The sequence below is a fragment of the Vicugna pacos genome, chromosome 19, assembly GCF_048564905.1.
Source record: "Vicugna pacos chromosome 19, VicPac4, whole genome shotgun sequence".
Taxonomy (NCBI): Eukaryota; Metazoa; Chordata; class Mammalia; order Artiodactyla; family Camelidae; genus Vicugna; species Vicugna pacos.
In genome coordinates, this window is record NC_133005.1 from 23566952 (window position 1) to 23592826 (window position 25875).

General features: G+C 47.9%; 2 protein-coding genes and 1 long non-coding RNA gene across 8 annotated transcripts; 1 reads left to right on the forward strand and 2 right to left on the reverse strand.

Moving 5' to 3' along the window:
• Positions 1 to 2042: 2042 nt before the first annotated feature.
• DEFB124 (defensin beta 124) lies at positions 2043 to 14321 on the reverse strand. Of its 3 annotated transcripts, none has more exons than XM_031687586.2 (4): positions 14223 to 14321; positions 9198 to 9260; positions 4062 to 4131; positions 2043 to 2249 (listed from the first exon to the last, which is right to left on the reverse strand). In XM_031687586.2, the coding sequence occupies exons 1-4, from the start codon at positions 14319 to 14321 to the stop codon at positions 2101 to 2103; spliced, it is 381 nt and encodes a 126-aa protein (XP_031543446.2). In that variant the 3' UTR covers positions 2043 to 2100. The 3 variants fall into 3 exon arrangements, 1 of the variants encoding a protein (XP_031543446.2); XR_012061457.1 differs by lacking the exon at positions 4062 to 4131 and adding an exon at positions 8191 to 8305 and having other exon boundaries at positions 2160 to 2249; positions 14223 to 14242; XR_012061456.1 differs by lacking the exons at positions 4062 to 4131; positions 14223 to 14321 and adding an exon at positions 8191 to 8305 and having other exon boundaries at positions 2160 to 2249; positions 9198 to 9360.
• On the forward strand, positions 6616 to 14827 carry REM1 (RRAD and GEM like GTPase 1). 4 transcript variants are annotated; one of them, XM_072943580.1, is made up of 5 exons: positions 6616 to 6735; positions 7975 to 8349; positions 9401 to 9483; positions 12817 to 13018; positions 14282 to 14827. In XM_072943580.1, exons 1-5 carry the CDS (start codon positions 6636 to 6638, stop codon positions 14551 to 14553), a joined length of 1032 nt encoding a protein of 343 aa, XP_072799681.1. In that variant the 5' UTR covers positions 6616 to 6635; the 3' UTR covers positions 14554 to 14827. The 4 variants fall into 4 exon arrangements, with proteins under 4 accessions (XP_072799681.1, XP_072799682.1, XP_072799683.1 ...); XM_072943581.1 differs by having other exon boundaries at positions 9404 to 9483; XM_072943582.1 differs by lacking the exon at positions 6616 to 6735 and adding an exon at positions 6832 to 6961.
• Positions 14828 to 18912: 4085 nt separating this feature from the next.
• LOC140687268 (uncharacterized) lies at positions 18913 to 20073 on the reverse strand. The gene is made up of 3 exons (XR_012061459.1): positions 19627 to 20073; positions 19309 to 19491; positions 18913 to 19141 (listed from the first exon to the last, which is right to left on the reverse strand). It is a non-coding gene; the product is annotated as an uncharacterized lncRNA (long non-coding RNA).
• Positions 20074 to 25875: the final 5802 nt, after the last annotated feature.

Below are 25875 nucleotides of genomic sequence, written 5' to 3' on the forward strand. Positions count from 1 at the left end.
CCTTCTCCAAAAACTCAGAGGACAGTAGGCAAGAGCCCTGCTGCCTTTGACCTTGCCTTCAATTTATCCAACAGGCCTGCCCTTTTCTGGGCGCAATCCCAGGGAGAAGGTGGACCAACACTTGCTGCGTCCAGCGCAGCTCGGGACCGTGTCTGAGGACGGGCAACACAAGATTTAAGAAACAAAGAGATAAAGTGAAGAGCAAAGATGGGACCAGGGGACTCAAGATCTCATGGATCAAGAGCGCCGAAAACCTGGTCTACATTATATTTATTAGGAATATACAGCTCAGAAAAAAATGTGATCAGAGAGGTGGGGCTTTAGATATTTCATGCGATAAGCACTAAGTTCTGCTTGCTGGTTAACTGATTAATTTCAGGCCTATCCCTTCCAGGAACAATCACCCTCCTGGGAGTATGCAAAATTTCTAAGTCTATCCTGTTATTGCCTCAGGGACATCTCGAGATAGCAAATATTTCCCCCCATGAAACCACATGATTTCATGCCAGAACAAAGTTCTGTTAATGGATGATCTGGCTTTTCAGGACCGACAATTGTTTTACACTAAGGAAATATCTGCCCTCCTTCATGCCCTTATGATCAATCTCAGGATTTCTCCTTACAAATTTTCTTTAGCATGATACATGTTATAGGTCATCTGCTGTGTAGAACATTAAAACAAAGCAAGCATGTGCATTTTAAGTACATTTTAAGCAAGTAAGTCTGAATATAATATTTTAAGCTCATGGAAATCTAGGTGTGGCTTGTTTTCTAGCTGCTTGTTGTCCAGTGGCTTGTTTTCCAGCAGACACTGAGGGTCTTCTGCCAAATTCAACCATAGAGGCTACGACAGCTACACACTTTCTTCCCAGCCTCCCTTACATCAAGAGTAGCCATGTGACACAGCTCTGGCCCCTGAGAAGTCAGCAGAAGTCTGCTCAGGTGGGTTCCAGGGAAAGTTTTTGCTTTCCTGGTACTAGTGAGAGACCAGCCCACAACAAGCCTCCTCTGCCTTCTGCTTTGAACAATGACATTGTGCCTTGGGTGTTCGGGAAGTCATCTGTGGCCCAAGAGGATCCCAGAAGCTGCTTGCCCTGTTGTGGTTGCTGCCTACTCCTAGATTTCTTTATATGTGAGAAAAATAAGCTCCTAAAAGTTGACATTCCTATTTTTACAGCCAAACACAGTCTTGATACAGGGTAATTAGAACACATGTCTGTCTGTCTGTCTCCCAGACTCTGCTCACGTTTTCTCCCTGCCTTGCTGTCCCCACAGTTTCCTGCTCCAAAGAGATGAAAACTTTTCCTCTATCCCCGCTCCCTGCTTATGTGAAAATTTTGCTTTCATAAAGTCCTCCTGGTCCTTTCCACCTGGACAGCCTCTTGAAATACTAAAATAGAAGATAAAGGAACTGCAAAAGTTCCTTTTACTCTCACCAGGCCCTGTCTTTCAAGCCAAATGCACCATCTCATGCTGTTTTTTTTTTTTAGTTAACACAACTATACTTTTTTACTTTTATTTTATTTTTAATGGGGGTACAGGGGATAGAACCCAGGAACTCATGCATGCTAAGCATGTTCTCTACAAATGAGCTATTACCCCACCCTGCACCATCTCATTCAGAATGCCAGAAGCTTATTATAAACTCTATCATTACTAGTTATTACTATAATTAATTCATTATTTTTCTCTCATTATCATTACTATTGACTCTTACCATTAACTCTTTGTTTTGTTTTTTGTTTTTGTTTTGTTTTTTGGCATTCCTATAAACTCCTAATCTCCTGATATTATAATTATCCCCATTTTATGGATGAGCAGACTGGAAAGGCTTACGGAAGTTGAGTAATTTTTCCAGAGTTGGACAGAATCAAAGTGATACAGACTGGACCGGAACCATTAACAATGGTCATTAATGCCCACTCTCCTCAGGCACCTCACTTCCCTCCACCAACCATCCCTCCGTCCCTCTCACACTCAGTCCCTCTCCAACCCCTCACCCCACCCCCGGCGGTGGTGAAGCAGTGACAAGAGGAGACAGCTGACAGCTTGTGTTTTATTGTAGAGCAAGGGTGCCAGCCCCAGAACCAGTTAAACATTTTAAGTCTTGGAGGCTGCCACAGGCTTGATTCCATAGGCGAGGCAGCAGAGGGAGGCATCCGGGCACAGGTGCATGTAGGTTTCGTACTTCGTGCAGTAAGGCCGGCAGGCCCCTTGGCCCATCCAGCACCGTTTGAATTCACTTCTCCCTATACAGGGGAGGACCCCGGGTCATAGAGCCACCCAGGGGTTGCAGGTCAGATTACTAGTCACAGATTTCACCACAGATCAAGGGTTAGGCCACAGACCACAAGTTGTCACAGGGCCCAGGTTAGATCACAAGTCACCACCTAGCTCTATAGTCATCTGTTCAGTAAACTCTAGTCAGAGAGCAGCCCTCATGTCGTAAGTTCAGCCACAGAACAAGAGTTCTGACCACAGGTCAAGGGTTAGACTAGAGGTAACAGGCTAGACCACTAGTCATAAATAAGACAGCCAGTTACAATGCAGACCACAGATCTCAGTCCAGTTTAGCCCACACATCACAAGCTAGACCACTGGTTACAAGTCAGAGACTAATTCCTTGTCCAACTGAACCAACCCATGCCCTAGATTCACTCTAAGCGCTTTTCGTAACAACAGTACACAATTTTAATTGGGCTTATAACCCCAGTATATGGGCGAGGAAACCAAGGCACAGAAAAGTTAACAACTTTGCCCAAGATCACACAGCCACTAAGGGAGGGAGGTGAAGTCAAAGATCTGAGGAGGTGACAGCAGATCATGTAGAAGAAAATTACAACTTCTGCATCTCAGGGTTGTTAGAAGGGTGAGCTCTGATGATGTGTTAAGAATCATTGTTATAGGAACTGCCATCACTTTGGAGTCAAGGTCTTGGGTTCTGGTTCCAGAACCACTACTTACTGGTTAGGAGAAATTGGTCAAGTTCCTTCCTTTCTTTGTCTGGAAAATGAGAGGGCTGGCTTCAAGGAAGCCCTCATTGCTCCAACTCTCTAAGCTGTCACTCTTTCTGATAACCTCGCCTCCCATTTATCATTACTACGCATCAGGCACTGCGCTTGGGCTCCCTCTCCAGCCTCCGTGGCCTCCTCCCTGCTCCCCAGACACACCTGTCACCCTCCTGCCTCCCTGGGCCTTGCTGCTTCCTCTGCCTGCAGTGAGCCCCTCTGTATTCTCACTGTATTCACATCGCTGCTCAAACACACCTCACGTAAATGAAATGTTTGAGATTTACTTCAAAATAGTTCACTGGGGAGGAGGAGGGGCAGGTGAGTAATAAAACAGAGTTGGTTCAAGTTGTCACTGTTGAAGCTGAGTAATGAACACCATGAGTTTTTTTTAATACTATTTTTGATTTATGTTTGAGCCTTTCTAAAATGAAAAGGGGTCCTTTAAAAGCTGACATCATTACATTACTCTCTCTGTTTGTATAAGTCTAAATTTTCCCCTAACAAAAAGTTTATTTTAACTTGCCTTGTTCCTTATATTATTCTCTCTACTTTCTTGTACATTTGAAATGTTCCAAAATAAAAACTTTTTTTTAAAAAAGGATCAGAGGCCTTTAATGACCAACCCCCCATCAGTTCTCCCATCACCCACCACACACACTAACCCCTTGTCTTGCTTTTATTCTTCCTAACACTTCTCTCCACCTAACATATGATTATCTGGTTATTTTCTGTCTCTCCTGACTGAAATATCAGCTCCATGAAAGCAAGAACCTTGTGTGCTTTCACAGTTTGATCCCCAGAAATTGTAATAGTGCCTGGCACACAGTAGATATTTTTCTAATGAATATTTGTTGAGTGAGTCTCATTTTAAAGATGAGGAAACTGAGGTGCTGGCTGATTTAGCAACTTGCTCTAGGCTGCCCAGCAAGCCAGTAGTGAGGCCAGAACGCTGGTCTAGACCTCCTCTGTCCCCCAGAAGCTCAGAACCTACCCCTCATTTACACACACACACACACACACACACACACACACACACACAGGTGATGTTACCTGGCGCAACACGACCCAGGACCAGGAGAGCCACAATAAGCAGGAGCAGCTGTGTCATGGCCACAGGGCTCTGGGGGGACACCGAGGAGAACAGAAGAGGAGAGGAACCAAGCATGCTGAGCCCTGCTGCCAGGGGCCCAGCCTTTATTGGGCTGCAGATCAAGGCAGGAGTGTGGGCAGCAGGAGACCTAAGTGGGAGTCCGAGGCTCTGTGGTCCCAAGGGCGTAGCCGGAATCTAGCCAGCCGTGTGGGAAACTGATCAACCGCACTATCACATCCGGAGGCTGCTGAGCTCTGAAGCTGGGGACAGAATTTTGTGAAGCAATGCCTGGGGTCAGAAACTGGACATCTGCCCCACCTGAGAGAGTGAAGAAAGACTTGGCTTCAGAGAGACCTGGTTCAATGACCAGCACCTCCCTCTAATCACTGTGATACTTTGGACAAGTCACTTAGCCTCTCTGAGTCCCAAGCTGTCATCTAGGAAATGATGACAAGCCCTCCTTGCAAGACCAGAATACATGGAGGTTCCCTTCCAATGCCAAGGACATCGGACCAGAACCCACTGATGCATTCAAACAAGCATGTACAGGTAACCCCTGAACAACACAGGGGTTATGGGTGCCTACCCTCCGCAGCAGTAAAAAAATCCACTACAGGTGGGGAGGGTATAGCTCAGCGGTAGATTGCATGCTTAGTGTGCACAAGGTCCTGGGTTTAATCTTCATTAAAAAGTCCACAAACAATAAATGCTGGAGAGGTTGTGGAGAAAAGGAAACCCTCCTTGGTGGGAATGCAATTCCCACTATGGAAAACAGCATGGAGATATGGTGATTCCCTAAAAAATTAAGAATAGACTGATTACATGATCCAGAAATCCCACTCCTGGCATATATCTTGAGGAAATTCTAATTCAAAAAGATACATGCACCCCAATGTTCATAGCAGCACTGTTTACAATAGCCAAGACATGGAAACAACCTAAATGTTCATTAACATATATATATACATATATATAATGGAATACTACTCAGACATATAAAAGGAGTGAAATAATGCCTTTTGCAGCAACATGGATGGACCTAGAAATGATCATACTGAGTGAAGCATATCAGATAGAGAAAGACAAATATCATGTGGCATCACTTATACGTATAATCTGAAAGAATGAGACAAATGAACTTATTTACAAAACAGAAACAGACTCACAGACATAGGAAACAAACATATGGTTACCAGGGGGGAAAGGGGAAGAGGGATAAACTAGGAGTTTGGGATTTGCAGATAAAAACTACCATGTATAAAATAGATAAACAACAAGGTCCAACTGTTTAGCACAGGGAATATATTCAATATCTTGTAATAAACTAAATGATAAAGAATATGAAAAAGAATATATATGTATAACTGAATCACTATGCTGTACACCAGAAACTGACACATTATAAATCAATTATACTTCAATTTAAAAAAAAACCCACAAAGTTGTCTCACTTCTAGGCAATGCTACACCACTCACAGCCCATCTTGTAGGCAGCAAAGGGAAGCTTAGAGGGCCAAGCCACAGTAGGAAGCCAGGTGTAAGCAGGTTCAGCGTCTGCCCAAAGACCTGCAGGAGCTCAGCGAGTCTACCATGCTGCTGGGGGAGTTGCTCTGAGCTGGACACCTGGACCCCTCAGCCATGACTATGAGCCCCACCCACAGGTACAGCCTGCTCCCCCAGGGGCCCACATACATACCTGCCCCAGTCCTTCACCACCTAAAAGGAAGCACCCTTGATCAAAGACCCAAAGATGGCCAAAATCAGGACCTTAAACCCAGGACCTTGTGCACGCTAAGCATGCAGTCTACCGCTGAACTATATCCTCCCTGCCTGTGGTGGATTTTTGACTGCCGCAGAGTCCCCTATAGCCACTTCTCTCCTATACCAAGTTCACCATGTCTCTTTCCTCCTCCTACAGGCCTGGGAAGATAAGGAGAAAAGGAAAAAACAAAACAAAAAACAAAAAAAGCACAGTTTATAATAGAAAGGAGCAGAAGGCAGAGACCTGAGTCCCAGGCCCGGGGAGGCCACAGTTTGCTCATCCTCTTAGCGTGGTATCAGAATCAAATGAGCCAGAAACCCAGGCAAAGTGCTCAAACCATATCAGGCACAGCACAAGAGTTCAGTAAATATTCATCAAGGAGGAGACAGCCATTCTCCTAGGCACAGGACAGCCCTAGCTGCATAAGGGGCGCTCACCCTAGAATTTGGTGAACGAATGAAATGACTGCTGCCAAAACAAGCATTCAGAACTCTTTAGTGCAGGCTCCCTGGGCTCCCTTCTCCCCTGAAGCCACCTCCCCAAATTAATTCTCCACCCAAGCAGAGTTTCTCAAAGTGCGGTCTATGAACACTGCATCAGGATCGCTTGGACACTTGTTTGAAACGCGGATTCCCAGATCCCTCTGCCGGGACTGCTGAATCTGCCTCTCTTGCAGGGTGGGGCCTGGGATCTGACCGTTTAACAAGTTCCCCAAACGGTTTTTATGAGGGCTTAAGTTGGTGCGTCTCATTGCTGGGGTGGATGGTTGCGGATGCTGAGGGGATGCAGACCCAGGAATTCAGAATCCCCATCCCTCCCCTCTCTCGCCTCCACCCCGACCCCCACGCCCTACGAAGGACTTGAAGTGGCAGGTCAGCTGAACTCTATAAAAAGTCTTTTCAGCGGCCAAGGCGGTGAGGCCGAGACCCCGGGGCTGCCCTAATGGGGCGGGGCTGGACGGGGCGGGGTCGCGGCTCCTCCCCTGGCCGGGCCGGCGGGGGCGGGACCAGCCTGAGGGGCTGCGCGCCGAGGCGGTGGTACCGACTGGAGCTCCCGGCAGCTGCGGCGGCCGGACCCTGGACCCCTCCCCACGCCGAGGTAAAGGCCTGCGCAGCCCGCCACCAACTTAGTCAAGTTGGAGGGGAGTTCGCCAGGAGCCTGTAGGGGGGTTCTGCGGCGCAGGCAGGGGCAAGGAGGAACCCGCATCCCGAGGTGAGGGCCCCCCGACCTGGGGCCGGGAGGAGGGTTGGGTAGCCTCGGACAAGGAACCCTCCCGGGATCTGGGGACTCAAACCCAGGACCACGGGCTGGGGAAGCTCGGAGTCACTCCAGGAATGGCATGCCCTCCTGGGCCCTGTAGGTCCCGTCTCCACCCACCCAGCTCCATCAGGCCCCCTTCCTGTCACCAAACCTGGGGACCGGCAGCCTCGAAGCCCTTGCCCTCAAAGAGCAGCTGGAGGCTGTTGCGCCAGCCGCTCCTGAATTTTTCACGGAGGGGGCGGGCCGGACACGCCGTTACCATGGCAGCAGGGTGCTCGGGTTTCAGTCGAAGGGAACCCCCAGACCCCCTCGCCTTTCTGAGTAGCAAGCTGCCCTTCCTGCCTCTTCCTTGGACCTCTTGGGATCGGGCAGCGGAAATGAATCCCCCCAGGGGCCCTCAACTCTCCTCTGTACCCCTCAACCTCGAACCGAACTGTGGGGAAGAGAACTGTGGGGTAGAGGAGGACGCGGCAATTCACGTGTCTTTCACAAACGTGGGTCTCATGTTCTGAATGTGAGGAGCAGCTCTGTGTGCACGCCTGTGTGTACAGTCCCACCTCGCTGCCGCCCCTCTGCCCGTCTGTGTGTCATGGGTCATCCTCAACGCATAGAAAATGGGCTCTGGGTGTGCATGCATATGTGCGCTCATGAGCACACATCCCTCCCAGCCTGACCCACGTTTACTCTGGGCCGGACGCCAGAAAGCCCCCAACCAATGGATCTGAGGCGCCTCCTCCTCCCATTTGAACAAAAGGGGGGGTTGGGAGGAAGCTGTCTCAACAGTTAATCGAGACCCTACAGAAGAGGTTCACAGCACCTGGCTTACCACCCACTCCCCCTTCTTGCCCAAGGAACAAAGGAAAGAAGGAAGCTCCCCTTCCCAAGGATGACACTAAACACTCAGCAGCAAGCAAAGACCCCCCTATGTCGGCGAGCCAGCACTCCACTGCCCCTGTCTCCCTGGGGCCACCAGCCTGGCCTCCTGGGCACAGCACCTTCTTCACAATCCCAGCATCCCCGACTGGGCCAGTCAGCCTCCCTCAACCCTCCCACCCGGCAACCTTCACCTGCCCCCAATGGTTGGTCCTCTGAATCCAGCGACTCTGAAGGTTCCTGGGAAGCCCTCTACCGCGTGGTACTGCTTGGAGATCCTGGCGTAGGGAAGACCAGCCTGGCAAACCTCTTTGCAGGAAAGCAAGAGCGGGACCTCCATGAACAGCTGGGAGGTAGGGACCCTGTGGGCTGGGCTGGGATGTGGTCAAAGGAATGGAATTCCTATCATCTGGGGCACAAGACTGCCAAGAACAGTTGTAAAACTCATGCGCTGCTCAACTCTAAGGGATATCATTCAGGTAGATGATGAAGTGAATGGTGCCCCCTAGAGTTGTGCAGGGCACAGCCTGCCAAAGGATCTACAGGAGGGAAATTCCTTGAGTAAGTGAGAATTGGGCCAATTTCTCATGGAGGAGAAGTGTGTGATTCATTTCCATGTTATAAGGGAAGCAGTTCTGGGTGCCATGAGTCTCAGGTGTAAAGAAATGGTGGGCTTCCACCCAGCTCTCAGACCCTCCCAGCCCCACGGACAACCATCCATGCCCACCACGACCTGCAGCCAAACTAAGATCCTAACCAAAATGGAGACTCCCAGACTCTAAGTTCTGGGCTCTGGGTTCCTTATTCCCAAGAGATGCAGCGAGCTGAGAGGGTTGGGGGCTCCAGGATGATGGGGAACAGGGACAGACAGGACAGAGGAAATGAAGAGGGTCCCTGCAGGACTGGCTGAGAGGACCCAGGGGGAGTGGTGGGGGGAGGGGTGGTTAAAGGCAGAGGGAAGGTGGGGACACTCTGACCAAGCCCCTTCTCCAGCCTTGACCTAAGAGTGAGAGGCCATATGAACACATGTACACCTGTGTGTATGACAGAGGGGGAGATTGCAGTCCAGAGGGTAACATGACCTTCCTGAAGCATGCACCAGGGACAGACCAGCACTGGAAGAATCCCCAGCCCAACTTCCACCGCACCACTCCACCCTCATTCAATCAGCCAAACCAACAAAAGCTTTCTCAGTACCTACCACGTGCGCCCAATACTGTGATGGCAGCTGGGGAGACAGGGGCTCCTCATGACGTTTCTTGACCTACCAGGAGAGACAGACATCAAATAAGTGTGGTGAGCACTTGAAAGAGAAGTGGAGGGGGCGATATGACTGGAAAAGGGAGCTAGGGAGACCTCTACCCTCCCCCAGCCTGCATCTCCTGGCTTTTTTCTCTGTTGCAGAAGATGTGTACGAGAGGACCCTCACGGTGGATGGAGAAGACACCACGCTGCTGGTCATGGACACTTGGGAGGCTGAGAAACTGGTATGGCCCAGCAAGCAGGATTTGGGGGGAGGGGTGCTGAATCTAGTACCAGATTCCTGTTCCCTCCTAGAACATAACAGAGCAGGGACAGGGCAGGGCCCATCCTTAGCACCCCTGAAAACCTACAGCTCCATCCGCTCCTTACAGCCATCCCAGGATGTGCTTCTCCCCCTGCAAACCTCCCTCTCTTATAAGCATCGTCAGCCCACTCCCCCACCCACATTGTGCAGAGGAAGGAACACTGGGTTTAGCCTGAGGTTGAACCCCCAGCCCCCTTCTTTGTCTTACCAAATGGCTTTGTGTAATTGACTTCCCACTCTGAGCTTCAGTTTTCTCACCTGATTAATGGGTCAATCATTCCTGCCTTCCTTACCAGCTGGTTTTTTCAAATTCTTACACAATTTCACAGAGGTAAATGCAGCTTAGAGCATGAAAAAAATGCTGACCATGAGTGAAGAATTGTAAATAATGATAATTCTTTTGAATCATATCTTGGTAGCTAGTTAAAAAAAAAAAAGGAAATCAAAGGATGTCCTTCCCTAGTCCACTCCAAAGCAGGAAGAGAGCTACGGGCAGGGACATGTCCCCATTATGGCTATCTTATCTTGTTGGAGTTGTCTTTTTTCTTGCTATGCAGGTGATATATTATCATTATAGAACTTTGAAGACATACAACTAAAAAAAGAGAAGGATCTAAAAATCGCCTGGGACCTCATCTCCCTAAGGGTTAGGCCCTTCCCCTAACATTCAGGGAGGCCCTGCCCACAGCATGGAGCTTAGGAGGGCAGTATTGGGTGATTGACAAGAATGGCTGACAGCTCCAGTGATAGGACCAAAGGCTAGGGAGGAAGGAGCTATGGGACCAATTCCTTTGAATCGGCATAACAGGAAACTCAGGTCCAAAGGAGCATCATAATAATGATGATGATTCTTCTAAAAGCAGCTGACATATATGGAGCACCTTCTTCCTAAGTGTCAGCCCCTGTGCTAAGCACTAGACATATGACATGCAGTCAAGACAAAAACTATACAGCGAATGTACTTCTGATTCTCATTCTACTGAGGAAATCAAAGCTCGGAGGTTGAGTAATGTGTCCAAACTCCTCAGCTAGCAAGTGGGATTCAACCCCAGATCTTTAAGACCGCAAAGCTTATACTCTTATGCATGAGGACTGCCCCCTCCACCCACACTGGGAGCATCACCTTCTGAACCTCCAGCTGAGGTTCCAACTCCTTTACTCATTTGTTTTTTAAGAAATATATCATGGATCAGGACACTGGGGACCCAGCAGTGAATAGGCAGTCATGCCCTCTGGCCTCATGGAGCTCACAGGCTGGTGAGGGAGGGTCTGCTTTTTGGATGTAGCTGAGAATCCTAGGGGGCAGAGTCCAGTGAATTAAGAAGAGTGATCTGACTGGGAGTCCCATTTAGGGGATGGGGAGGAAGAAGATGGAACATGAAAGCAGGAATTGGAACTCTGTGCCCAGCTGCTGTGTGGCCTTGAGAAAGTTTTCTCTTCTCTGGCCCTTGGTTTCCCTACGGTTTCCCTGGCCTGTGTCTGTGAAGGCAGTTGCCAAAGAGGGTCCACACAGTAGCAGCCTTACTGGAATAAGCATCCATTCTTTCCATCCTTGGGCTGGATGGTATTTTTTGACGTCAGAGAGGCAAAATCTGACAGAACTGGGAGGACCGTTGGTGCATCCAGGAGTATCCTAGCATGACTGACCATCAGGGTCACCTGGAGAGGATTAAAAATCAAATTCTCAGGCCTCAGCCCAGGCCTAATGAACTAGAACCTATGAAAGTGGGGTTCTGGAACCCATTTTTTAATCACTCCCAAGGGGTTCTTACCCACCAATCTATGTACCAACCGGCTTTTGTGATCCTAACACATAGCAAATCCTCCATAAATATCTGTGCAATGAATGAAGGAATGGTCAAGACCCACCCTCTCATCCCACAGATGAGAAAACTGAGACTTAGAGGGAGGAAGGAACCTGTCCATAGTCAAGGCTGAGAACCCAGAATGAGAACCCTCATCTGTCTGACTCAGTTCAGGATTATGTGGGCTGGAGAAGGAGCAGTATGGCTGTTGAGAACTAACTCCCTTTGACAGTGATGACCATGGATCTGATGCTTCCCTACTTATCTTTCTTATTTGGCCATCCGAAAACTTTCTGGACTTCTTTTCCCCGCACAAACAATGCTTCCACCACACTTGGCATTTCCCACTCCTGGCCCACTCTCTTCCCTCCTGCTCAGCCTACTCATCCTATCGACTCCATTCACCAGTCCACTGTGAAGCCCTCCCACACTCTGGCTAGTTGAGTTCTTCTGGCCTGCCCCCACCCGAACCCCCATGGCTCCTCCAGGCACCTGCATATGCCCCTGCTCTTTTTTCTTTTTGCAATTAAGAAACGTTTTACTCTTTTGGAGAATGCTTAATGTCCTGAGACACTAAATCTGTTGGCTCTTTTTTATTTTAATTGAAGTACAGCCAATTACAATGTGTCAATTGCTGGTGTACGGCACAATGTCCCAGTCCTGCATATACATACATGCAGATGCCCCTCTTAATGGTATTATCACACTGCATTATAACTCTCCATTTTTATAGCATCTCTTCTCAACTATGAGCTTTTGGAGGGCAAAAACTGTCTCATTAAGCCCTTAGAAAGTTGTTACCCAGATGGTTCAGTTTCAGAGTGCTGCCCGGGACAAAAGACCATCATCCAAAACAATATCAAAATTACTCCAGTTCTTTCCTTTCCTTGTCAAACATCTTGAAGGGACTCCACTTCTTAAAATGCCTCTTGCCTCTCCCACCCCCTTCCCTTACACCCCATAGTTGCTCCTTCAACTCTGTCTTCAAGACTATCCAGAAAAATGCCCCCCTGGAAGTCTGCCTCCTGTCCCCACTTCTCTCCCTTCCTTTTTTCCCTGAATTCTGGGCTGCAAAAGGCCAAAAGAACTGTCTAGCAACTCCAAACCCTCCTTAAACCAGACAAAGAGCTCAACCAGCAAAGCCAGAACACTCCTTAGCAGGACCAGGAACCAAATGAATTTTTTGTCCCCAGTGTCCATCTGACCTGAGTGAGAGAATGGACTGAGGTACTGCCACTAGCCCAATTCTTCAAGCAGAGAAATTAAGGCTCAGAAAGGACTGGTGCTTTCCCAAGGTGGCTCAGAGAATTATGGCAGAATTTGCCCCACAAACCTGTCTGAAGTATAAACCTCAGCCCCATCCCACCCGTTAGACCATCACAGCCCCACCTTGCTCAGCCAGGCCCTAGGTACCCTCTGAGGATGGACCTGGGCTCTCTCCCCTCCAGGATGAAAGCTGGAGCCAGGAGTCGTGCCTGCAGGTGGGCAGCGCCTACGTCATCGTGTACTCCATCGCGGACAGGGGCAGCTTCGAGAGTGCCTCTGAGCTCCGCATTCAGCTGCGGCGCACACATCAGGCAGACCACGTGCCCATCATCCTGGTGGGCAACAAGGCAGACCTGGCCCGCTGCCGGGAAGTCTCTGTAGAAGGTGAGCCCTCATCCTCCATCATTCTCCGAGCCCCACTGTCACTGCTTCTCTTCATCTCAGGGACTGCCGTGCCCCACCACCGCCCTGGCTGTCTCCATCCTGCAACTATGTGCCTAAGCCTGAAAGCTAGAAACCATGCTTGCCTCGTCTCTCATTCCCAAACCGTCCCCAAATCCTGTCAGATTCACCTCCCTTAACCTCACATTCCCTCCTCCGTCCTGCCCATGCCCACAGTCTCTGCCCCATCCTGGCACCTCCACTTTAGCCTTGGCCAGCCACCATACTTCTCTACCCCGACTCAACCAGTTCTCCTCATCAGCTGCCAGAGTTTCTAGAACCAGAGCTGACCTTGTCACTTCTTTGCTTAAAAATGTCCCTATGGCTCCCCAATGCCCTTAGTCAGAGACACCAGCCATGATAGGCCCAGTGCCTACCAGCTTTTCAAGGGCTTACATCTGAGACCTGAAAAAGACAATTATTGGCTCCCAAATACAGTGAGGAAATTATAAATTCAAATTTCACAGAGCTTTAATGGTCTACAAAACATAATAATGTGACAGTCAGCAACTGAAAACCAAAATGTTTAAAGTTATATATATACAAACTGTATTTAAAGTGGGATGGGGAATATTTTCATATGTTTGATGTATCAGGTGGGACCCATAAAGATTTTAAAATGGCCCTACTCACAGGGCAAAATCTAAAAAATATGGAAACTGAGACCCAAAGCAGAGAAGCCAGTTCCAAAGGGTCACCAGCCACCGAGGACTAGAACCCAGGCCCTTGCCTCCACTTCAGTGGCATCCTGGAGATGAAAAACCATATGATTTATTAGCAGACATCCCAAAAATCCACAACACGATCCCCAGGAGATTTTGTTAAATTACAAGTTCCTGGGCCTCACCCCAAGCCTACCAAATCAGAATCTCCATGGGTGAGCTCAAGAATCTTCATTTTAACAAGTTCCCCCAGATAATTCTGATACACAGAGTAGACCCTTTAGCTGGCATTCAAGACCCTCCCCTAGCTGATCTCAGCCTCCCTGACTTCCCAACCTCATTCTGCTACCAGTATCAATCACTAGCTTGTGAACTAACTCCTCAAAGCCAGGTCAGATTTATCTCTGAGTCCCCTGGCACGCAGCACAAGGTATAGGGAAAGAAAAATTGTACTTCTGGTTGAGATTGAATACGCCTCTTGCTACCTTTATGTCCTTTCTTCCGGTTGTGGCTCCGCCCCGCTTGGCTGACCCCGCCCCCTCAGAGGGACGCGCCTGCGCTGTGGTGTTCGACTGCAAGTTCATCGAGACGTCCGCCACCCTGCAGCACAACGTGGCCGAGCTCTTCGAAGGCGTGGTGCGCCAACTGCGCTTGCGCCGCCGGGACTGCGCAGCCCGGGAGCCGCCCGCGCCGCGACGGCGGGCGAGCCTCGGTCAGCGCGCTCGGCGCTTCCTGGCACGCCTGACGGCACGCAGCGCTCGCCGCCGGGCGCTCAAGGCCCGCTCCAAGTCCTGCCACAACCTAGCCGTTCTCTGAAGCCGCCAGCCCTCCCAAGGGTGATGGGACACTGGGATGCATTCTGAGCTGTACCAACGCCACCGAGGGGCAGCGTCGCAGTGGCTCGGAGTCCTCATTGTGGGCCTTGCCGGCTCGCTGCCCCAACGGATGGAGAATCTCCCCGAGCCTCAACTTCAGGGACCCCTCTGCCCTCGGGAAACAATGGACAGACTGTGGGACCAAAGCCCAAATTGGGCACAGAATAGAGTTTTTATGCGATGCGTGTCTTTTTGTAAAAAAAAAAAAAAAACAAACAAAAAAAAAAACAAACTTTCTTGTCCTTGAGCTCTGGCCAACCCTCAGAACCAACCCCCCAATAAACCAGACCAGAAGGATATCCTGTCTGAGTACCGGACCCCTTCTTTTGGGCTCTTCCAGGCGATTACAGCTTCTGCTCTCCCATCTACAAGGACTGCAGGATGGGTTAATACACTGACCTGGGTGTCAGGGTCAAATAAATAAAATCACTGGGCCAATTGTGTTGAGGCCCTTTTCCCAACTACTGGGCACAGCTCCTGCTCCTGCATCTTTAGGGGAGACCCAGTGGAGCACAAACAATCACAGTCAGTGTGTTGACCTCCCATTTTCTCAATCCATTTTGTAGATTGTAGATTCATCAAAACTTCTCTGAAAGGAATCTCAGCACTCATTCTGGCAACATAATAGCTGGTGTTTGCCGGGAGCTGACGGGGTGCTAAACTGTCACAACTATTAATTAATCTTCACTACCCAAGTTTTACTAACTAGAAAACTGAACAGTGAGGCTTATGCTCCAGATCATACAGGTACTGTAAGTGAAGTTGCCAGGATCCCAACCCAGGCTTGTGAGACTAGAGCCTGTGCCCAACTTACCCAGCGTTCGCTTGGAGAACGTGATGAAAAACTATAGACTCCCAAGGAAAAGGGCTTTCAGACACAATTCTGTGTACAGTTTAAAAGGGATGGGGGTTGGACTCCATGAAACTCAACCCATTAATCCCAGGATGGACCCCAAATTTAACTCCACTCATTCATTTTTTCGGCTTTTGAACTGAAGCCCAGAGAGGGAAGTGAGTGCCCCAGAGTCATCCAGCTAGTGAGGGTAAGGACTGGACCTCAGGGCTCAGCCTCCTCCTCCGCTGTCTGTGTGGGAAGTAGGAGGTAGTGAGACATCCCGCCTGGCTGGGGATGGGCCTTGGGGGTCAGGTCAGGAGTTTCCAGCCTAAGGGGAAATGGTGTCACTCCTCTGAGAGGAGAACAAGATGCAAACGTTTTGGACCGTTATGTCCCTGATGCCTGACACCCCTGCCCCCAACCAGCTGCCGGCCCAGTTGCCTCAGCCCCCGACGTGGGCCATGACCCAGCTGCCGAGAAACACCAAAGTGCAGGCAGGGGAGCCACCGTGTCCTCCAGCTGTGACCCCCTAGTCTTGCCAGCGGGGCACTGATGGCACTTATTTTCCCATCCTAACTCCAGCCTGGGGGGAGGGAAAAGGAGGAAGGTCTTCCCCCACCCCAAGCTGTCTCCAGTTTGCAGTCGCGGGGAGGGGCTACAGTTGTGGAAAGTTGGCAGAGGCAGCCAGCAGCAGCCGGGAGAGTGGAAAAAATGATATCAAACCCGGAAAAATGCAGACCGGATGGAGGGCCTGAGCCGGCCCTGGGAGGTGAGAGGGAGCAGGGGAGGGAGGAGGCCCCACTGGCTGAAAAGAGAAGAGGGGCCAGGGAGAGAGCGCAGGCACTGGTTTGGAAAAGCCTGAGGACAATCACCATGATTCCTCAATAAATATCTGTGGATGAAGGGTTCTTCATCCACAGATATTTATTGAGGGCCTACTAAGTGCAGGTCACAGTGCCAGGTTCCCGGGAGGTAGTGGTGGACATAAGTAGGATTTTGCTCCCTGGAGCTCACAGTTTAGTAGGGAAGACAGGCTAGAAAACAAGAACATGAATAAAATAGTTACAAACTGATAAGGAGCTAATCAGGGCATCATGGAAAGCCCAGACAGTAATCCAATCCTCTTAGTTCACAGATGGGGAAACTGAGGGCGGGAAGGGGAGAGGGCTTACCTGAGGCTACTCAGAGCATGGAAGAAATTGTTGAGACCAGAATTTGGGGGGTACAAGGGGAGGGAAGAAAGAAAGAAATAGTACAGACTGGTTGGGGGTGGGGGGTAAGCATGCAGCCAACAGAGCAAGAGAGCACGGTGGTGGCCCTAAAGCAGGGAGTCCGTGTTCAACCCTTGCTCCCCACCTTTCTGCGCCTTAGTTTCCCCATCTATAAAATGAGATTCATGACAATTCCCTCCCTCGGGACTGATGTGAGGATTAAATGACTTAAGCTGTGTGAAGTACTTTTAACAGTTCCTGTGTCGGGGAAGATTCAGTAAACGTTGGTTCCTGCTGTCATATCTTCCGACCTTAGGGAAACCAGGGTTTATTTTGAGACTGTGAAAACTTGCTCGGGAGTCTTTGCCCTGCTCTGACACTGGAGGACTTCGGGAAAAAAATCTCTTCCCTTCTCAGGCCTCAGTTTCCTCATCTGTAAAATAAAGGGATTGAATCTGAACTTGTAGCATATATTCATGTAATCCCACATCTGCTGTCTGCCTCCCCCACAGAAATGCCCACAAGGGCAGGACCCTCGATGCTGGACTCTTTCCTTAACACCTGCATCACGACCTGGCTCACGTTAGGTGATCAGTAAATATTTGTGGAATGGCTTAATTAACGGATATGTAAAATGGCCTTTCCAAATCCTGACCTCTCTGATTCTAGGCGTCTGCGAACAAGGCATGGCTGGGAAAGCATGTGAGAAAACCACAATACTCCTCCCAGGGACGTGGCCTATTATAGTTTAGAAAGTTCTTTCTCATCCACAAAAACAAACCAAAAAAAAAAAAAAGCTAACTCTGTTTTAGCTCTTTCTGTGTGGTAGGCGCTATGCTCCATGCTTGGTACGTGTTTTCTCCCTTCATCATCACCACAACCATCTGCTTAATAGGTACCATTTAGCAGATAACAGATGAGCACATTGAGGCTAAGAGAACCCCAGAAATTTGTCCAAGGCCGCACAGCAAGAAAGGGGAGTCAGTAGTCACACTCAGATCAGCTGTCAAGAGGCAGGTAGGAACTGTCATCTTCATCTCACAGTTGGGGAAACTGAGGCCCAGAAAAAAGAGATGAATCAGCCAAAGTTATGTAATCATAACAGCAAGCAGTTCCATCACTCTTACCATGTATCAGGTGCTGTGCTAAGTGCTTTTCATATCTTAAATCCTCAAAACCGGTCATATTATCACTATGCCAGTTTTCAGATGGAGAAACTATAGCACAGAGAGGTTCAATACCTTGCCAAGTTTGCACAGATAGCAAGTAGCAGCACCAAGATTTAAACCAAGGAAGTCTCGGCCCATGGTGTGAAGGGTTCATCTATATCACACTGTCCACTGGTTCAGCAAGTCCAGCGCAGAGTAGTGTCAGCCCAGTCCCCTACTGCCTGGGCTGAGGGCAGGGCAGAGAACAAAAGCACATTGAGAGTATCCTCAGCCGCCAGATGGGTCTTTCCCCCTTGAAGGGAAACTGTTATGGAAAAAGTGATAAAGCTCTGGAAAGATGAATGTCTCCCCAAGGGCCTCAAGTCTCCTTGGAGTCCCCACCCCTGCCCTTTTGCTATGGGGGAGAGCCACAAACTGTGCCGGCCTAATCCGGATGAGATGAAGGCCACCTGGTTCCCAATACACCCCAGCCTGGTTGCTCAAATACTGAGGATCACTGGCCTTGATGGAAAGTTCCAGTTTCTCAGCCAGGGGCATGAAGCTTCCACTCCGGGACCCTCAAGGAATCAGGTTCAGGCTAGAAGTCCCTTGTCCTTGGATGGTGGGAAATTGACATCTCACAGGCACAGCTCAACCATTCAGCAAACTTTGACAAGGGTGTGTGCTCTGAAGGAAGGTAAGGAGGGTAGAGAGGGTCACAGCTGGCTGCTTTATTTAAAAAAAAAAAAAGGATTAAGAATCTCTTAGCTCTGCCATGACGGAGTGAACTTAGGCAAATCAAAATATACAGAGTGAAGGGGTTAATGTGGAATTCTTTATGCGACTGTCTCAAGAATATTTGAATATTCTAATTCAACAGCTTGAAGAAATCTGCAAGTTCAGTTTCAATTTCAGAAGTGTTTTCTTCTGTTCAGTTCAGGGCTTAGTTAAAAATAATACTAATGGTGGGATAGGAGCTCTGAGTTCAGCAGGGTGTGCCATTTTCCCCAGTTCCATCTGGTTCAAGTTCAAGGCTAAGATAGATCACTATTCCAATTACTATGCTGCATCGCAAAACACCCCAAAGCTTAGTGGCATAAAAACAATCATTTTATTATACTCAGAGATTTTGTGAGTCAGGAACTTGGGCCGGGCAAAGTGGGCACAGCTCTCCTCTGGGACCTCAGCTGGGAAACGCACAAAGACTGGAGTGACTGGAATCACCTCACATGTCTGGAGTTGGAATCATTCACAGGTCTGGAGGTGGATACTGGCAGTAAAGTGGAGTCTCAGCTACTTCTCCAGGTGGCCTGTTGCTTCTGTTTCCTTTTGTTGCTGTAACAAATTACCACAAACTTTAATGGCTTAAAACAGCACAAATGTCTTAGCTTACAGTTCTGCTGAATAGAAGTCCAACTTGGATCTCACTGGACTAAAACCAAGGTGTCAGCAGGGCTGCATTCCTTTCTGGAGAATGGAAGAAGAGAAGATCAGTTCCTTGCCTTTCTCAGCTGCTAGAGGCCAATCGCTCTTCTTGGCTCGCAACCCCTTCTTCCATCTTCAAAGCCAACAACATTAGGCCAAGTCCAGCTCACGCTTTCATCTCTTTGGTTCTCTCTCTTCTGCCTCCCTCTTCCATCTTTGTGATTACATTGAGCCCACCCAGACAATCCAGAATACCCTTCCTGTTTTAAAGTCAGCAGGTTAGCAACCTTAAATTCCATCTGCAACCTGAAATCCCCTTTGCCACATAACATAACATATTCACAGGTTCCAGAGAATAGGACATGGACATTTTGGGGGGCTATTAGTCTGCCTACCATCGCAGGATAAAGTAGAGGCTGTAGGAAGGCTGTGGCTGGGTCTCCAATCTCCTCCAACACACAAACTCAGTCTTATTGTAATGAATACATAGAGAAGACCCTAAAGTAAAAAGGGTTCCTTCCCAGTGGGATGCTGGGGGCGCTGGAACACTGTCCCCAGAGTGTGACCTTTCCTGTCTTCCTCTAGCCCATGCTGGAGCACTTCTTCAAACCTAACACTGGGCAAATCTCCACCCACCTTTTAGAAAACCCTTCTCCTTACTGACAGAGGTAGGTCTTGCCTCAGAATTATCCCTCACCCCCCAACAGTAATCTTCAGAAGCCTGAGTTATTGGGGCTGGACGAAGACCCCAGGCAAGGGTGCTCTTAGCTCTTCTAGTCTTACAGAATGGTCCAGAGTAAGTGTGACCACTCCAAACTCAGTCCTCTTTTAAGGTCTGCCCACCCATGTGAATGAGTCTCAATGGTTTTTCACAGGGCGAGTTGTCTAGGAAACCATTGTTGAAGCTTACAGACACACACACACATGCGCACGTTAATTCTAAAGCCTAAACCGGGGACCACTAACTCAAATGCTCACAGAATCAGACAGGTGATATAAGTCAGTGAAGTAGCCAGGGTGATGGACATTAGGGAGTGTCAAGGTCTGTGGCAAACCGGAAGTCCTGCCCTGCCTAAAGGGATGACAGAACTAGGCTGCCTGTTACTACCATTAGGATACGAACCCAGTGCTGCTAGATATTTCCATTTTTCTAAGGAAGCCAGCAAGCCAGATATCTATGTGAAGTATCCCAATTCTTCAATAATTATTGCTAACCCCAATTTTTTTAAGCCCTGGATGGGAGAAGCAAAACATGTCCCCCAGCCAAATTCTGACCAGAGGCCGACGGTCTGTTACCTCTGATCTAAACCCAAATAGTGATAGAGAAATGTATTCTCAGCCATCCCCCCTCTACAAGGTCATCCCTCATACCATGAAGTTAATACTTAATTACGAAGAACGGCTTGTTCCCTTTGTTCAGCTCCTCCCTAACCCCTTTCCAAAAGTGCCTCCTCAGGCCTATTGAGATACCCAAGGTACCCGATGCCAAGTGGTACATTTTTAAAACTGAACTTTGAATTACAGAAAGAATACATTTTAATTGTAAGAATAAATCAGAAGAGAAAATATACAGTAAAAGCAAAAATTTATTTATGTGGTAAGCTGCCTTTAGCTACTCATGATAGAAACCCTTATAAGGATATTTTCTAGCAAGATGTCCCAAAGTAGGCAATTCTAAGGTTGATTCATCAGCCTTAAAAGATCAGGGCCCTGTGTCTGCATCTCCATAATTCTCTAGGCATTTCCTTCCCGGTTGCAACATGGTTGCAACAGCTCCAAGCATCGTATCCCCACACCAGTATCCCAAGCAAGAATGGAAGAGGAATGGTTAGAAAGAGATTTTCTTCTTATCAGGAGTAAATTAGATTCCTAGCAGTTTCCTTTCATATCTCATTGGCCAGACTGAGTCTTATGACCCCCTTCTAGCTGCAAGGGAGGCTGAGAAAGCAAGTATCTGGCAAAGAGGAATGAGATCGCCACACCTGGCTCGATTATAACAATTCATCCCTTTGCTGCCCTTTTGTGAGCAGAAGAGATGGGTAAGGGTTGTTGGATAGCAGTTTTAGTATTTGCCACAGAACTCCTTTCATCCTCTCCCCAGGGGTGCCCACCATTAGCAGTTTGGGGTGTACTCCTCCTGATTTTTCAGCCTATTTACATACACACTGTAGCAGACATTTGGCTATCTTTCTTTTCTTCCACACTCTCAGAGCCACAATTTTGCTCTTTTTCATGGGATCAAGAATAAACCCTGATTGCTTTAAGCAAAAGTTTAGTTTAAAGATGGACCTACAACCCAGCTGTAACCAATGAGCTATGAAGGAAGGTTGGCTTGCTGGCTGGTTCTAGAAAAAGTTTCTTCGCTTTTAAAAAAGAGCTGAAAAACAAGCAAACAAGCCAAAAAATAAAAATAAAAGAGCTGCAGCAGAAAGGGACAGTCCCTTTCTCCTGATCATTGAAGTGTATGGATGTGTTGCCTGGAATTATAGCCACCATCTTGCAATGATGACAGGATCTAGTCAGGAGGTGGCAAAGCCAAAAATGGGGAGTCCCTGGATCCTGGATGATGAAGTCATGCCAACCCAGAAGGTGCCCAACCTCCAGACTGACTGTTATGTAAGACAGAATGTCTTCAATGTGGAAGCAAATTATCTTGGGGATTTTTGTCCCAAAGTCAAAATCACCCATCTGGTACACACACAAGATTTGCTTGGCTTCTTCCACATACATGGGGTCATAGTTATTTGTGTTCCATTGCATGGGAATGAAAGTTACAAGGGACTGAAAAGTTGCAAGGGATGAAATCCCAAATAGCAGTGATGGAAACAAGAGAGAGGTATTTGTCTCCCTCATGTAAAAGAAGCCCAGAAGCAGGCAGTCAAAGGCTGGCATGGCATCCCACAGTGCAGGGACCTGGCTCCTTCTGTCTTTTGGTTCCACCATCTTTAATCCATTATGCTGCTCAAGCTGCAGTGGTCAAAGTCACATTTCAGCCAGCAGGAAGTGTACGACCCCCAAAAAAACCACAGCCTCTCAGAAGATGCATTTATCACCTCTGTTTACATCTCATTGACTGGAACTTAGTCACATCACCACACTTTATTGCAAAGGAGTCCAGAATATTTTATTCTGAATAGCCATGTGCCAACTCAAAATCAGGGATTCTATGTTTTAAGGAAAGGTAGAAGGGGCAGTAAGGGACAGCAAGCAATCACTGCCATGATACTGTACGTATTAGGTATAATTTGCACTTTTCACTTAATTTCTCCTGGCTTCCTATCCATGCCAGTAAATATAAATTTATCTTGTTATTTTAAGATTTATTTTGTTTTTCTTTTTCTAGCTTCTTAATATAGAAACTGGGATTATTTATTTGAGATCTTTCTTCTTTTATAAGGTAAGCATGTAAATCTACATTAGAAAAAAAGGTATGTCATTTATATAAAACTATAAATTTTCCTCTAAGCACTGCTCTAGCTGCATTCCACAAATTTTGGTATGTTATATTTTTATTATCATTCAGTTTAAAATAGTTTCCAGTGTCCTTTGACTCTTTCTTCCCATAGGTTATTCAGAAATATATTGTCTAATTTCCAAATATTTGAGGGGTTTCTACATGTCTTTTCATTGTTGATTTCTAAGTTAATTCAATTGCAAAGATTTGTTATATGGTTCGACATAGGGTCTATCATGATCCATGTTCCACGTGCTCTTGAAAATAATCTAAGTTTTGCCGTTGTTGGTTGTACTCTTCTAAAAATGTCAATTAGGTCAAGTTGACTGAAAATTATGTTCAGTTCTTCCATATACTTAGTGATATTATGCCTACTTGTTTTATCAACTTGTGAGAAGGGAGTGTTGAAATCTCCAATCATAATTGTGACATGTGCATTTCTCCTTTCGATCTGTCCATTTTTCCTTTAACCTGTTCTTTTTTATTGCTGCAAAATATTCCACAGGATGGATGTACATATTTCACCCACTGAAGGTGCGTGAGTTTAGGTCATTGTAACTGTTTTGCCCTTACAGTATGGCAGTGAATATCCTTGCATATGGAAGAGAGATTACTAAATTCACATTTACTAGGTCAAAGGGCATGTACATTTTACATTTTGACAGACTGTCAACTTGCCTCTAAAAGGGCTCTTTTTGTTTATATTCATATCAACAGTGCCCAATTCCCCACATCATGACCCACATTAGATGGTACCAGTTGCAATGTCATTTATAAGAAGTATATATATTGTCATTCAGACAATCAGAGTGTATTCCTCACATATATTTTGTCTGTCCACAGGTCCTGCCTCACAGCTCCCAAAACCCTTGGTATACCCTGAGTGATAAGAGGTAATGGGAGTATCTTTTGTTATAATATTTGCTCTCTTGTCCTCATTTCCTGAAAACTAGCTGCAGAGCCATGAAGGTGGAATTGATGTCTTGTTATTCATAACAAGCCCCTTTCCACCACATCTGGGTTTATGTTAATGAAGGTGACTTTTGGAAAGTACTTAAGGATGGGGGCTGGTTGCCAAGGGGACCAACGCTGAAAAGAGGAGTGGAACTTTCAGTCCCACCCTCTGATTTCCCAGGAGGTGAGAGGTATGGAGGTTGAATCAATCACCAATGGCCAATGAGTTAATAGGTCATGCCTAGCTAAAAACCCACAACAAGGGTGTTCAGAGAGCTTCCAGGTTGGGGAAACAGACTGCTCCCACGTGTCCTGGTGCTGAGCTCCAAGCTCCACCAGGACAGAGGGTCCTTTGTTCAGGACTTCACCATATGCATCTCTTCATCTGGCTGTTGATTTGTACGCTTTTCATATCCTTGATAATAATTTGGTAATTTAGTGAGTGAAAGAATTTCCTGAGTTCTGTGGGCCATTCTTCCAAATTAATCAAGGAGGGGGTCGTGGGAACCTCTGATGTATTGTCAGCCAGCCAGAAGTACAGGTAGCGACCCAGAAGTCGAGGGCCGTCCTGTGGGACTGAGCGCTTTATCTGTGGAATCTGATGCTATCTCAAGGTAGATAGCAGGGTGGCTGAGAATTGCTTGCTGGTGTGAGGAGGCCTCTACACACACACACACACACACACACACAGTGGAATTTTGAGTCTAGGAACCCAAAAGACCAGTCTTTTCTCATTAAATATTCTCTCAGGGACAGGATGAGGGGAAAAGGTGTCTCATGGTTTACTGTTTACTTGGTTTATTTCTCTGATTATACCAAAGTTGAGCAATATTCCTCTCAATGACTATGCCAGTCACTGCCCAAAACCCTGGTGAAGCCTTTGAAATTACCGCTTCCAAGGGCTGGATTCGGTTCTTAGCCTAGGCTACTCCACTCTGGAGCTGAGAGGTACTCTTCTTCCCAGTTACCAGGGCTATTTCATTAATCTTCACGACAGTGAGAGACAACACCATCTCACAGATGAGGAAAACTGAGGCTCCAAGAGGCAAAGTATCTTGTCCAAGTCACACAGTTAGTAACCTGCTGAGCTAAGGATTAAATCAGGAATGTCTAACTCACAAGTCTGCTTCCCAGGGTAGCTCATTCATCTCACACGTTAGGAAACTGAGGCCCAGGCAGATAAAATGGCATATACAATTAAGTGGTGAATGAGCAGCAACCAGTTGACCAAATACTTCCCCTGCTTCTGGGTCTGGGTGACCAGCTGCAGAAGAGACAACAGAGTACAGGCAGGGACAGCCACCCAGCAGAGGAGTCAAGAGCATGGAAAATGTCTCTTTCAGCCAATTTTCCCGAGGAACCCTGGCTGAGGCTCAGGGCTGGGAATGGAAAGTGTGCGGGGAGGAGGCGGCAGCCGTGTCCATCCCTATCCGGAAAGGCTGTTTGCAAAGTCCTGCCGGGAGAGGCAAGGAGGGGGAGCAGATCCGGAGGCCAAGGGTCTGGCATCTGCCCAGAGCTTGGTCTCCTGGGAGAGGCGGAGCGGGCGTCCCCCGAGCTCCCTGCCTCCTCCTTAGGCTCCCCAACCCTGCCAGCTCCTGCTGGGCCCGGCCAGCTTGTCTGGGCATCCGCCATCCTGGAATCGAGGCACTGGCAAATCCAGCTCTCTGGGGACTGTGCACAGCTGATCCAGGGAGGCGCGGTGGCCAGGAAGAGGGATTGATCTGACTCTTGGAGATCTTGACCAAGCTAAGCTTGAAAGCCATTGGCTTCATCAGTGGTCTGATCTCTGTGATGTCAGTGCGGCTCCTCTGCCTGGAAAATCTCTCTTTGCTTCTCATGAAGCGTGTGATCCCACCATTATAGAGACGCCCAAGGCTGGTATTCAGCCAGGGGGCAAAGTAGAGCCTTACCAGTTGTCAAAATATTTAGATACATTCCTCCTAGTTATTAAGAACCCCTGTCCCGAATGCCCTCCTGTTACCCTCCAAGTAACGCCAGTCCAGACCCTCCCTGGGACCACACAGACCTCCCCATTTACATCCACTGAAGGGGTAACACCTGCTGTAGCAGAGCCGTCCCCCACGTGGACACGTTAGTGAGTGACAGCCGTAAAAGTTGTTAACACTTTTCATATCATCCTTGGAAACGACCTTTGGCTTACAACTTTGTCTCTTGTTTAAAGGTGAATTGATAGAAATTTAGAGGTAAAAGCGACTTGGGCAAACTCTTCTTTTTC